Source organism: Pelophylax lessonae, assembly GCF_965119305.1.
Source record: "Pelophylax lessonae genome assembly, chromosome: 3".
NCBI classification, from domain to species: Eukaryota; Metazoa; Chordata; class Amphibia; order Anura; family Ranidae; genus Pelophylax; species Pelophylax lessonae.
This window is the reverse complement of record NC_138770.1, coordinates 641,809,639-641,825,097: the sequence shown is the minus strand read 5'-3', so window position 1 is coordinate 641,825,097 and position 15,459 is coordinate 641,809,639. Positions and strand designations below refer to the sequence as shown.

General features: G+C 41.7%; 1 protein-coding gene across 1 annotated transcript in view; it reads right to left on the bottom strand.

The window, feature by feature from the left end:
* The window catches only part of EPAS1 (endothelial PAS domain protein 1), a 239,835-nt gene extending 225,717 nt beyond the window's left edge, over positions 1-14,118 (bottom strand). The window contains exon 1 of the mRNA XM_082249957.1: positions 13,764-14,118. Coding sequence (XP_082106083.1) covers positions 13,764-13,789 — 26 coding nt within the window. The 5' untranslated portion in view covers positions 13,790-14,118. The remainder of the gene's footprint in view (positions 1-13,763) is intronic.
* Between the last annotated feature and the right edge of the window lie 1,341 nt (positions 14,119-15,459).

The window sequence follows — 15,459 nt, the reverse complement described above, 5'->3', positions numbered from 1 at the left end:
TTTTAGGCCCCATAGATTTATAATGGGAGCGCCTGAAAAAGTTTTTGAATGATTTAGCCCGAAAATTCCCCATCTGGCTTTAAAAGTAGCTCATGTATTTTTTTAAACTTTATTCGCTGAGCTACAGGTACCTGAACACTCATATGTGAACGGTGACAATTTCAAAGCTTCATTACCTATAATGGTCTACTCATCTTCACAAGCTTTTATCTTGCTGTGAACCTACAATTAAGCACACGTAAAACACAATGGGGTGAACAGACCTATATTGAACGAACCTTATTTAAAAAGAAAAAAAAAGTAAACCTGTCCTGGGAGAAATAGTGGGCCTCTATGTCTAACCTTCTGAAAATGCTAGTTGCCTGGCTGTTATGCTGGCCCTCTGACTTTAATTTTCGGACTCTGAAAAGGTTTGCAATTTACAAAAGGTCAGGAAAGAGTAAGAAATGTCGTTGGATACTTATTCTGGGCAACAAAGAACAGGGGCTTAGTGTGACAGCCTCAGTCCTGATTTGAATTACAGAATTTAAATAAGGACCAGGTAGACCACAACCAATAGGACTTCTTATATCACTGCTCTAATTATAACCATCTGAATTCTGGTTGCTTTAGGTAACCAAACTGTGCACATCACTGATGCTTTAGCTCTACATTGTGTGATATTATATATGAATATATATATATATATATATATATATATTGAACAAAGAAGGCGAGTTGCAGCCTGCCTTTCTCAAGTCTTGAGTGACTGCCCGAAACGTGGATGGAAATAAACTACTGATTAATTTGGAGTACTGGTACAAGCACTCTCTCTCGCGCGAATATATTTATTTATTTCAGGTACTTCTACAGCGCTGTCAATTTACGCAGCGCTTTACATATACATTATACATTCACATCAGTCCCTGCCCTCAAGGAGCTTACAATCTAAGTTCCATAACTCACATTCATACATACATAGTAGGGCCAATTTTTATTTTTTTTTTATATATACAGGATCCAATTAACCTACCAGCATGTCTTTGGAGTGTGGGAGGAAACCGGAGTACCCGGAGGAAACCCACGCAGCCACCAGGAGAACATGCAAACTCCAGGCAGGTAGTGTCGTGGTTGGGATTCAAACCAGCGACCCTCTTGCTGCTAGGTGAATATATATTGTGTGTGTGTATATATATATATATATATATATATATATATATATATATATATATATATATATATATATATATATATATATATATATATAAAATCTATCAATTATATAAAAATTTATTTTTGCGTTTTGTTTTTTTCTTTCATTTTAAAAAAAAAATCTTTAAAAAAAACTTTTTTCACATAATAATCATAATACTATTTTATTATTAATTTAAATTTTAATTAATCATATAAATAATAAAATTTTAAATTTATGATAATATAAATATTAATAGTTCTATTCTTATTTTTTTATTTTTATTATTAATAACAAAAAATGATGTTCTATTAAAACCTTCTAAAACTGAACTATTCTAAATCTAATTTATTATAAAACCTGGATGTGTATTTCTGGGCTTCCTCTACCAGATAGTAGTACCCATGAACTTGCTAGAAGTGGCCCCTTAGGGTACACCCCGCTCTCTAGTCTGTAGACTGTAGTTAAATGATTTCTAATACTGATACTGTCTGCTACGTGCCATAAAATAAACCCATCAAGGTGCCCAAAGATAATCCAGGAGTCTTCCGATTTGACCTTTCCTAAACAGATTAGATAATCCAACACCTATGGGGCAACATAAGTCACATCCAAGCAAACATTTTTGGGGAACAACGAGAAGACTCACAATGACCACACTTTTTTTCCCCATGCTTGGACTGTGTGCACCCACAGCCCTAAACAGGAACATTTGTGCCATCGGTGATCTTCCACATAGAGGAGAACTTGGACATGTATGCATGTCCAACCTCTTACTAATGTCTATGGCCAGTATTAGGGCTTGTTCTCATGTGCGCCAGCCCTAGCTGCCCGTTTGAAAAGTGATCTGAGGTGACTGAGTGACACAGGGACAGATCGCATGTTCAGCTATGCTGAACCCTGCAATCTGACCCTGCCTGTCACTTAGGAGATCCGCCCGCTTTGTTTACACAAGCAGGCGGATCTCCACACTCGATTCCCCGACGATCGGGGAAGAGCAGGGGCGATCACCGCCGCTCCTCCCCTGGCCCGACTCCCACTGTGACTGAATACAGTGGGGGCGCGCGCGCGCCGGCGAGGAAGGGGAATGTCTGGTGTCGTAGGTCTACGTCGTCAGAAGTTATCGAGCCACTTTGCCGCAGTAGAGCTCTAGTGAGCAGACGGCAAGTGGTTAACCACTTGCCGACCGCCGCACGACTATCTACGTCGGCGGTCAGCCCCTCACAGGCAAAGTGACGTAGGGCTACGTCACTAGCTTGTGAGGGTCTAGGGAGCGAGCGCGCGCCCCCGGAGGCGCGCTCCCGCTCCCGAGTGGTCACGGACCCCCCCGCGCGTGTGACCGGCGGACCCGATGTCCGCCGGCCACTCTGCGATCGGCGGGGGAGAGGGAGAATGTCAGGCAGCTTGTGTAAACAAGCTGCCTGTCATTCTCCTCGCTGTATGAGAGATGATCATATGGATCTACTATGTAGATCCGTTGATCAGTCTGCATACAGCTGAAGCCCCAGCCAATCACAGTTAGAATCACGCCCCTAGGGACACACACAGCCCCTCCCTCTCAAATAAAGTTAACCCCTTCACTACCAGTGTATTTTTACAGTAACAGTGCATATATATAGCACTGATTACTGTAGAAATGTCACTGGTAACCCCAAAAGTGTCAAAAATGTCAGTCAAGGGTCCGATCTGTCCGCCGCAATGTCGCAGTACCGCAAAAAAAAAAAAATCGCAGATCGCCGCCATTACGCGTTAAAAAAAAAAAAACAACAAAAATGACAAAAATCTTTCCCTTAGTTAGTAAACACAATAACTTTTGCGCAAACCAATCAAAATACGCTTTTTGCGATTTTTTTTACCAAACATAGGTAGCATAAAACGAATTGGCCGAAAATTTAAAAAAATTTTGATTTTTACATTTTTTTTGGGGGGAAGTTCATATAAAAAAAAGGGAAAAATATTGCTATTTTTGCAAAATGGACGCTCTTTTTTTGTTTATAGCGCGTGATCAAAAAATCGCACAGGTGATCAAATACCGCCAAAAGAAAGCTCTGTTTGTGGGAAAAAAAGGACGCCAAATTCGTTTAGGTACAGCGTCGCACGACCGCGCAATTCTCCGTTAAAGTCACGCAGTGCCGAATCGCAAAATACCCCCTGGTCGGAATGGGGGTAAAATCTTCCGGGGCTTAAGTGGTTAAGGGAACATTGGCTACCTGGTTCCTGGGAATTGGCCAGCCCTGGTCTAAGCAATTTTTAGTATTCAGCGTGTCATCCAACCCATAACCCATGTTATTATTTTCTACCCCAAAGCTCTCATCTCGCCCTCATGACACAAGTATCTCCCACATACTCATATTTTACAAGCTATTTAAAGCTTTTGTCACAAAAGGATTCAACCCATTCAAGAAAGAACTCGTCCAAAGAGATAACAATCACATTTCTGACAGGAACAAATGGTCTGTGGTCATAGCATCAAGATGTAACAGACAAAAAGAGCTCCATTTACAGACACCTATCCTTGCAGCAACAGCTCTGCTTATGGAACATCTACGGGTTCCAAACGCATGTTAGATAATCGCCATCACCAGCAAATAGCGCAAGCTGGCACATTTTTCTCTGAATTCCTTATCTCTGTTTTAGTCACCAGCAGCTAGAACCCAATACACAGCTTTCCAAAAACAATTGCATAAAAAAAAAAAAAAGGAATATTACAAAAATTTGTGCATACCTCAAGACATGCTTTATATAACAAATGTCCGCTTACAGGGACTTGAAAAAGTATTCATACCCCTTGAAATTTTCCACATTTAATCATGTTACAACCAAAAAAGTAAATGTATTTTATTAGAATTTTATGTGATAGACCAACACAAAGTGGCACATAACTGTGAAGTGGAAGGAAAATGATAAATGGTTTTCACATTTTTTTTACAAATAAATATCTGAAAAGTGTGGCGTGCATTTGTATTCAGCCCCCCCTGAGTCAATATTTTGTAGAACCACCTTTTCCTGCAATTACAGCTGCAAGTCTTTTTGGGGATGTCTCTACCAGCTTTGACATCTAGAGAGTGACATTTTTGCCCATTCTTTAAAAAATAGCTCAAGCTATAGATGGAGAGCGTCTGTGAACAACAATTTTCAAGACTTGCCACAGATTCTCAATTGGATTTAGGTCTGGATTTTGAGGGGCCATTATAACACATGAATATGCTTTGATCTAAATCATTCCATTGTAGCTCTGGCTGTATGTTTACGGTCGTTGTCCTGCTGGAAGGTGAACCTTTGCCTCAAGCCCCGTACACACGCATCGAAAATTGGCGGGGGATTTTCGTCCGACCACCGATCTGCCGATTTTCAGCTTGTTAGTATGATGCTTCTGACAACCAACTCCGACTTTTCGGCTGAAAAAAATCTGGTGTGCAGACTATAAAATTTTTGTTGGCCGTCAACATAACGCCCGATTTTCGTGCAGTCAGTACAGATTTCGACAGGGAAAAATCTGATGAGCAAGTCTGGGCATGCTCAGTGAAGAAAGAACAGAAAGAAAGCAAACCAACACATGACATCACTTCTGAAGTAGAATTTTGTTGGGCGAGAAAATTCGTGTGCAGTCTAGGCACATTCCAACCAACAAAACACAACTCTGGACAAAAGACGGACGATCGGTCGGCCGATAATCGTTGCGTGTGTACGGGGCTTCAGTCTCAAGTCTTTAGCAGGCTCGAACAGGTTTTCTTCTACAATTGCCCTGTATTTGGCTCCATCCATCTTCCAATCAACTCTGACTAGCTTCCCTGTCCCTGCTGAAGAAAAGCATCTCCACAACACAATGCTGCCACCACCATGTTTCAAGGTGGGGATGGAGTGTTCAGGGTGATGTGCAGGGTTAGTTTTCCACCACACAACATTTTTCTTTTAGGCCAAAAAGTTAAATTTTGGTCTCATCTGATCAGAGCACCTTCTTCCACATGTTTGCTGTGTCCCCACATGGCTTCTCGCAAACTGCAAACAGGACTTCTTATGGCTTTCTTTCAACAATGGCTTTCTTCTTGCCACTCTTCCATAAAGGGCAGATTTGTGGAGTGCACAACTAATAGTTGTCCTGTGGACAGATTCTCCCACCTGAGCTGTGGATCTCTGCAGCTCCTCCAGAGTTACCATGGGCCTCTTGACTGCTTCTCTGATGAATAATTTCCTTGCCCCGGCCGGTCAGTTTAGGTGGACGGCCATGTCTTGGTAGGTTTGCAGTTGTGCCATACTCTTTCCATTTTCTGATGATGGATTGAACAGGGCTCCGTGAGATGTTCAAAACTTGGAATATTTTTATAACCTAACCCTGCTTTAAACTTCTCTACAACTTTATCCCTGACCTGTCTGGTGTGTTCCTTGGCATTCATGATGCTGTATGTTCACTAAGGGTCTCTAACAAACCCCTGAGGGCTTCACAGAGCAGCTGTATTTATACTGAGATTAAAATACACACAGGTGGACTTTATTGACTAATTAGGTGACTTCTGAAGGCGATTGGTTTCACTAGATTTTAGTTAGGGGTATCAGAGTAAAGGGGGCTGAATACAAATGCACGCCACACTTTTCAGATATTATTTGTAAAAACATTTATCTTTGTCCTTCCACTTTACAATTACGTGTCACTTTGTGTTGGTCAAATCTTAATAAAATATATTTCCCTTTTTGGTTATAATATGACAAAATGTGGAAAATCTCAAGGGGTATCAATACTTTTTTTCAAGGCACTGTATTCCATATAGAACATAATTTATCAATCTACAAATATAGTAATATGACAGCCAAAGACATTTTCCTCCATCTATGTGTAGGGACAACTAGATCTTTACATCTTTGAAGATCCTTTTCCCCAGATTACATTTATAACTTACGTTACACTTTTTTAGGTGCTCCTTTTGCATGTTTATGCGCATTTTTAATGTGCATTTTATTTGTCATTAAGCAAATTAGCTGAGGAAATTACAAAAAAAGAGTTTCCATGGTGAAGGTATTACCAAATAAACAAGAATAAACACATAACAAATACTAGTTACCCTTACCAGTCTTTCCTGTGGGCATGATGAGTAGTTACGGCATCCAAAAAAACTGCATGTGGCCATTTCCAAAACCACACTGCACTACATTAAACCAAATGCATATGAATTTCTATATAATAATTAGCATAGAGAGACAGAAAAAGGTGGCCACCACACATTCTAGCAAGGGTGACGGCCTGGGCACAGTCCATATAAAATAGGCACAAAAATATTCTGTAAATCAGTGCACTTCACAGAACTTTGCAAAAAATATAGTAGAAGGTATAGTAGGCACATCCACAGATGAAATATACAGCACATCACATGAGTAGGCGTCATCCCCTTCTAATCAAGGATCCCCACACCATTCACCCCTCTCTAACCAGGGGGTCATGCACCCTTCATCTCCCTCTTACCAGGGATCCATACATCCTTCATCCCCCATCTAACCAGGGACCCTTATACCCTTCATCCCCCTCTAACCGGGGATCCATACACCCTTCATTCCCATCTAACTGGGGATCCATACATCCTTCATCCCCCTCTAACCGGGGATCTATACATCCTTCATTCACCTCCAACTGGGGATCCGTACACCGTTCATTCCCCTCTAAACAGAGATCCATGCACCCTTCATCCCCCTCTAACCAGGGATTCATACACCCTTCATCCCCCTCTTACTGGGGATCCATACACCCTTCATCCCCCTCTTACTGGGGATCCATTCATCATTCATCCCCCTCTAACCGGGGATCCATACACCCTTCATTCCCCTCCAACCGGGGATCCAAAAACCCTTCACCCCCCTCTTACTGGGGATCCATACATCATTCATCCCCCTCTAACCGGGGATCCATACACCCTTAATTCCCCTCCAACCGGGGATCCATACACCCTTAATCCCCCTCTAACCGGGGATCCATACACTCTTCATTCCCCTCTAACCGGAAATCCATACACCCTTCATCCCCCTCTAACCGGGGATCCATACACCCTTCATCCCCCTCTAACCGGGGATCCATACACCCTTCATCCCCCTCTAACCGGGGATCCATACACCCTTCATCCCCCTCTAACCGGGGATCCATACACCCTTCATTCCCCTCAACCGGGGATCCATACACTTTTCATCCCCTCTAATGGAGGATCCATACACACTTCATCCCCTCTAACGGGGGATCCATACACACTTCATCCCCTCTAACGGGGGATCCATACACACTTCATCCCCCTCTAACCAGGGATCCATACACCCTTCATCCCCCTCTAACGGGGGATCTATACGCCTTTCATCCCCTCTAACGGGGATCCATACACCCTTCATCCCCTCTAATGGAGGATCCATACACACTTCATCCCCTCTAACGGGGGATCCATACACACTTCATCCCCTCTAACGGGGGATCCATAGACCCTTCATCCCCTCTAACGGGGGGATCCATACACCCTTCATCCCCTCTAACGGGGGGATCCATACACCCTTCATCCCCTCTAACGGGGGGATCCATATGCCCTTCGTCCCCTCTAGCGGGGGATCCATACGCCCTTCATCCCCTCTAGCGAAGGATCCATACGCCCTTCATCCCCTCTAGCGGGGGATCCATACGCCCTTCATCCCCTCTAACGGGGGAACCATACACCTTTCATCCCCTCTAACCAACCAGGGATCCATACATCCTTCACTCTCCTTTAACCTGGGGTTTATGCATCCTTCTTCCCTCTCTAACTGGCATCCAGCACCAATCATCTCCCTGTAACCCAGGATCTAGCACCCTCCATCCACAGTCACAGGCTACACTCCTCTGTATGATGACTCCAATGTATGAACATGCAACATTGAAGCACACCGTGTACATACCTAGTTTTATCTCCTGTCAACTTTATTGCCAAAGCTTACAAGTACCAATATACAAGATTAATTTTCACTGGGGAGGGGGACAACAATCCATACATGGTGTCACCTACCCAAAGGCCAACCCTGGATTTCCCATTAGAATGTATTATTCCTGAAACACACCACCAGGACCAGCAATGCAGCAGTAATAGAGTCAACTGCAAATATTAAACATGCAAATCTCGTCCTGTACCTTCCTAAAAGACATGGGCGGAGGAGGGGAGGGGGGGGGGGGTCAGGCAAGTCCGGGAGATATTTTGCAAAGCAAACCAACAGATGACCGATGCTAATCAGTGAAACAAGGCAGGTGTAAATCCAATGCTCTTATGATGCCATAAAACGTCAATGTGTTAATTTATTTATATCTGAAATCGATTGTTTTTTAATTTATTGCCAACAACTAACTTATCAGGGCTGCAATAAATACGAGGCGAGAAAATATTTCTGTGATTGGGACACAATATTTGGAATGTTTCATAAACATCATCAGCATTCTCAGGGCTTAACAATCGTAACAGTAAAGAAAAACAATGTAACAAACGATGACATCAAATGACAGATATACAGAGCACAGTCTTCACTACGCTGCAACCTCAGCAATATGTAACAATTGTACAAAGCCCAGTATTAACCTGGCCATTCACCATACAATCTGATTGTAAATTTCCTTTAGATCTACTGTCCACCATGTAGTGCAAGGATCTGCCTGATTGGATACAAATTGAATGCATTGTTCAGGTTTGTTCTTTTAGAATACTCCTCTAATGGAGGCCATACATGCACCCATAAATGATCGATTTCTCTCCCAATAGGAATGAATGATCTATAAGTAACAGCGTTTGATTATTATGCCACATGCAGAGAAGCGGATTTCAATCAATAGTTATAAAACAACCAATTAATAATCAATTGTATCTCTGTTTCCAACATATAATCTCATAATCTGATCAATCGGCTCAGTTTCATCGAATCCAATGTTAATTGATCAGAATGAATGTTATGGCTATTCAATTGTTTGCAGATCTGATCGTTTTTAATCAATCTGATGAGTAAATGTAACTGTATATTGACACGGTCATCTAAAGCCCAGGGCAAACATGCCAAACTGCCCCCCCCAAAAAAAAAAAAAAAAACACTGAACACTAAGCTGCATCATTACCCCTAAAATCTTCCTTCTCAGCATGAATCTTTACCCCCCTCCATCCTCCAAATTTCCCCAGCTCAAATCCCCCCCCCCCAAAAATAAATAAATTCACCCCTCCTAGCACAAATCTACCCCCACACACTTCAAAACCCCCTTCCTAGCACAAACTTCGTCTAAATCCCTCCTCCTAACATAAATCTTTGCCCCCCCCACCCCCCCCCCAATCTAAAAAAAAACAAACAAAAAAACAAAATTCATCCTTCCTAGCAAAAATCTTCTACTCCTAAAACTTCCCTTCCTAGTACACATCTGCCCCCCCCCCCTCACACACTTCAAATCCACCTTCCCAACAAAAATTTCCTCTAATCCCCCCTCCTAACGCAAATCTTTGCCACCTCCCCGTCCACCGAATACCCCCCCCCCCCTTAACAGAAAAAATTCACCTCTCTTAGCACAAATCTTATACCCCCCTAAAATTTCCCCTCCTGGTAAACATATTCTACCCCCCCCCCCCACTTCAAATCCCCATCCTCCCAGCACACATTTCCCCTAAATCCTCCCTACTAGCTCAAATATCCCCCCCCCCCCAAATACCCCCATCCTCACAAAAAAAAGTTCACCCCTCCTAGCACAAATCTTCTACCCCCTAAAATGTCTCTTAGTACACAGCTTCTTCTCCCCCCAAACACACACTTCAAATCCCCCCTCCTCCCAGCACAAATTTACCCTAAATCCCCCCCCCACCCCCCCTCCCAATAAAAATTTCCCTCAATTACCACTCTTGGCACCCCCCCCGTCTACAAATTTCCCTCCTAGAACAATACTTACCCCCTGCTGCCCCCCCCCCCCAAACTTCCCACTTCCAACCTAAATCACTTCCCCCTCAATCTCCTTGTGCCCCCCTCCCATGTTACCACTGTACCCAGGGCAGCCAACCCCCGTACCCACCCCGTGTCTCAGCCTTGATTTGATTATCTGATCATGTGTGATTCAATCAGATTAACAATCACAACTTCCCTTTCCAATTAATTAAACTGAATCGATTGGCCAAGGCAGAAAACTTAACTGTTTTGCGCTGATACTTTGTTCATGAATAGGAGCGTCATTTGTTTGATCAGATTATGAGATTACATGGTGGAAACAGAGATGCCATTGTCAGTTATCAAAATCCAGTTCCCTGTGAGCGGCATATTGATCGTTTGGGTTGTTGACCAATGATCGATTATTGGAAGAGATCAATCAGAAAGGAATAATTTATTTTTGTAACAATTGCCTGGAAACATTGTAACACTTACACAGGATATCACTGCCAACTTCTGATCTGATCCAAATAAGTCGAAGATTGTACAGATCACTCATGTTTGCTTCTTCAGACTTCCTTTAAGTGGCCTATCACTTGACTGGGTTGTCAGCTATTATTGATCTCATTATTGATATATTATTGATCAATATTCCTATCAAGACATTGATCGGAAAATAATAATGTTTGTTTATTTAAGCATCTACAGCCACCATGAAGAAGATTTTACGATCAGATTGTATAGTGTATGAGCAGCAACCTCAATAATATGTAACAATTCTCTGCAACCTCAATAATCATCATCATCATCATCATCATCATAATACCATCTAACACAGCACTGGCTGAAATCCTAATAATATGTAACAGTTGCCTGGATACTTTGTAACACTTGCACAGGATATCATTACCAACATCTGATCCGATCCAAATAAAGTCGAAGATTGTACAGATCACTCTTGTTTGTGTCTGCAGACTTCCTTTGAGTGGCCTATCACTTGTTTGGGTTATTAACTAGTATTTATATAAATTATTGAAACTAACTATTTTTGATTGATTATTCCCATCAGAAGAGATCGATCAGAAAATAATAATGATTGTTTATTGAAGAGTGCACGGCCACCATAACGAAGATTGTACAATCAGGTTGTATACTATGGTGTATGGGCGGCAACCTTATTAAAATAATAATAATAATAATAATAATAATAATAATAATAATAATAAGTAACAATTGCACACAGCACAGGCTGCAATTCTAATAATATGTAACAATTGTCTGGATACATTGTAACACAATAATAATAATAACAATAATATTATTATTATACAGGGTTTATATAGCGCCAACAGTTTAGGCAGCGCTTTACAAAATAAAGGGAGACAAAACAGTTACAATACAATAAAATACAAGGCGGTTAAGACTTGCACAGTCTGCCACTGCCAACTTCTGATCTGATCTAAATAAAAGTCGAAGATTGTACAGATCACTCATGTTTGTGTCTGCAAATTTACTAGGAGTGGCCTATACCTTGACTGGGTTATCAACTATTATTGATAGATTATTGATATCAACTATTATTGATAGATTATTGATAGCCACTATTGTTGATATATTGATAGCCACTATTGTTGATATTAATGTTGATTGATTATTCCCATAAGAAGAGGTCGATCAGAAATTAATTTTGGCCGTTTATCAAAGTGTGTACATCCACCATACATTAGATTGTACAATCAGGTTTTATACTATAGTGTATGTGCATCAACCATAATAATAATAATAATAATAATAATAATAATAATAATAATACGCAACAATTGCACACAGCACAGGCTGCAATCCTATTAATATGTAACAATTGTCTGGATACATTGTAACACTTGCACAGGTTATCACTGCCAGCTTCTGATCTAATCCAAATAATGTCAAAGATTGTACAGATCGCTCATGTTTGTGTCTGCAGACTTCCTTTGAGTGGCCTATCTCTTGACTGGGTTATCAACTATTATTGATTTAAATATTGATATCAGCTATTATTGGTATATTGTAGATCTCAACTATTATTGATATTATTGTTGATCGATTATTACCATCAGAAGAGATTGATTGGAAAAAAATGATCATTTATTGAAGTGTGCACAGGCCACCATGAAGAAGATTGTACAATCAGGTTGTATACTATAGTGTATGGGCAGCAACCTCAATAATAATAATAATAATAATAATAATAATAATAATAAGGAACAATTGCACACAGCACAGGCTGCAATCCTGTTAATATGTAACAATTGCCTGGATACATTGTAACACTTGCACAGGTTATCACTGCCAGCTTCTGATCTAATCCAAATAAAGTTGAAGATTGTACAGATCGCTCATGTTTCTGTCTGCAGACTTCCTAGGAGTGGCCTAGCACTTGACTGGGTTATCAACAATTATTGATTTAAATATTGATATCAACTATTATTGATATTATTGTTGATCGATTATTCCCATCAGAAGAGATTGAGCAGAAAAAAACATTGATCGTTTATCGAAGTGTGTACGTCCACCATAAAGAAGATTGTGCAATCAGGCTTTATACTATGGTGTATGGGCAGCAACCTTAATATTAATAATAATAATAATAATAATAATAATAATAATAAGTAAGAAGCGCACACAGCACAGGCTGCAATCCTAATAATATATAACAATTCCCTTGATACATTGTAACACTTGCACATGATATCATTACCAACATCTGATCTGATCCAAATAAAGTCTAAGATTGTACAGATCGTTCATGTTTGTGTCTGCAGACTAGGAGTGGCCTATCTCATGACTGGGTTATCAACTATTATTGATATAAATATTGATATCAACTATTATTGATATTATTGTTAATCGATTATTCCTATCTGAAGGGATTGATCAGAAAAAAACATTGATTGTTTATCGAAGTGTGTACGTCCACCATAAAGAAGATTGTACAATCAGGTTGTATACTATGGTGTATGGCCAGCGACCTTAATAATAATAATAATAATATTAATATGCACACAGCACAGGCTGCAATCCTAATAATATATAACAATTCCCTTGATACTTTGTAACACTTGCACATGATATCATTACCAACATCTGATCTGATCCAAATAAAGTTGAAGATTGTACAGATCGCTCATGTTTATGCCTGCAGACTTTCTTGGAGTGACCTCTCTCTTGATTGGGTTATCAGCTTTTATTGATAACTATTATTGATATTTTTGTTGATTATTTCCATGAGAATACAAAGACCAGAAATGAAAATCGATCGTTTATTGAAGTGTGTACGGCCACCATAAAGAAGATTGTACAATCAGACTGTATAGTGAATGGGCAGCAACCCCAATGATATGTCACCATGCTCTGCAGACCCCAATAGTAAGCAACAATTGCACACACACAGCCTGCACCCTCCATACATTGTAACACTTGCACAGCCTATCATTGCCCACTTCTGATGTGATCCAGATAAAGTCCCAGATCGTACAGATCGCTCATGTTGGTGTCTGCAGACTTCCTTTGCCTATAATTACCGGCTATAAGATAATAATCGTATGCAGATCACCAATCCTGTCCATTCCAGGGAAGATCTGGCTTTGCAGTTACATTTTCCAATATTAAAAAGTGAGACAATCAGACAGATATCGGTGCGATCACACACAGCCCGATAATCGGCCGATCTTACCTTTTCTTCTCCTTCTCTGCAGTCATGTCACCGATCAGATAGTCAGAATGGAAGCTCTCTGGGCGATCTCGTCCTCCTGCAGCAGGTCGATGACACAAAAAAATGTAACAAAAATAAAATGACAAACTAGTAAAAACCAGTGGTGAGCAGCAGGTAGAAGTCCTTGGAGATCCTGAGATCGGCCGGCTATACAGTCTCAGGTCACTGCTGAGGATTGTACAGCCGCCCAGGGAGGGGGGATCAGGGTACACAGGAGGGGGGAGCAGGGAGGCAGAGACTAGCGCTGACACCGATGTGCAGCAGATCCTGAGCCGGCCCGGACACTCCGCTCAGCTCTATGGAACACTCTGCCAGCTCCCCCCTGCTTCTCATAGGGGGCGGGGCCACACCGGACTCTCTACTGCTCGCCCTGTCACTGCGCGAGAGGATTCACCGAGCTGGCAGACGATTGGCGATGGGCGTACACGCCTCTGCCTGAAGTAACCGCCCCATCCGCCACGCCCACAGAGTCAGGCAAGTTGATAGCGGACGTCGATGGACTGTAAGACTTCGGGATCGTCATAGTTGTCCTTTCCTGCTGATATGTATTGTCACGTCTGTCCTCACCTCCTGATATGTACTGTCATGTCTGTCCTCATCTCCTGATATGTACTGTCATGTCTGTCCTCACCTCCTGATATGTATTGTCATGTCTGTCCTCACTCCCTGATATGTATTGTCATGTCTGTCCTCACCTCCTGATATGTATTGTCATGTCTGTCCTCATCCCCTGATATGTACTGTCATGTCTATCCTCACCTCCTGATATGTACTGTCATGTCTGTCCTCACCTCCTGATATGTACTGTCATGTCTGTCCTCACCTCCTGATATGTACTGTCATGTCTGTCCTCACCTCCTGATATGTACTGTCATGTCTGTCCTCACCTCCAAATATGTACTGTCATGTCTGTCCTCATCCCCTGATATGTACTGTCACGTCTGTCCTCACCTCCTGATATGTACTGTCATGTCTGTCCTCATCTCCTGATATGTACTGTCATGTCTGTCCTCACCTCCTGATATGTACTGTCATGTCTGTCCTCATCCCCTGAGATGTACTGTCATGTCTGTCCTCATCTCCTGATATGTACTGTCATGTCTATCCTCACCTCCTGATATGTACTGTCATGTCTGTCCTCACCTCCTGATATGTACTGTCATGTCTGTCCTCACCTCCTGATATGTACTGTCATGTCTGTCCTCACCTCCAAATATGTACTGTCATGTCTGTCCTCATCCCCTGATATGTACTGTCATGTCTGTCCTCATCTCCTGATATGTACTGTCATGTCAGTCCTCTCCTCCTGATATGTACTGTCATGTCTATCCTCACCTCCTGATATGTACTGTCATGTCTGTCCTCATCCCCTGATATGTACTGTCATGTCTGTCCTCACCTCCTGATATGTACTGTCATGTCTGTCCTCACTCCCTGATATGTACTGTCATGTCTGTCCTCACCTCCTGATATGTACTGTCATGTCAGTCCTCTCCTCCTGATATGTACTGTCATGTCTGTCCTCTCCCCCTGATATGTACTGTCATGTCTGTCCTCACCCCCTGATATGTACTGTCATGTCTGTCCTCATCTCCTGATATGTACTGTCATGTCTGTCCTCACCTCCTGATATGTACTGTCATGTCTGTCCTCATCT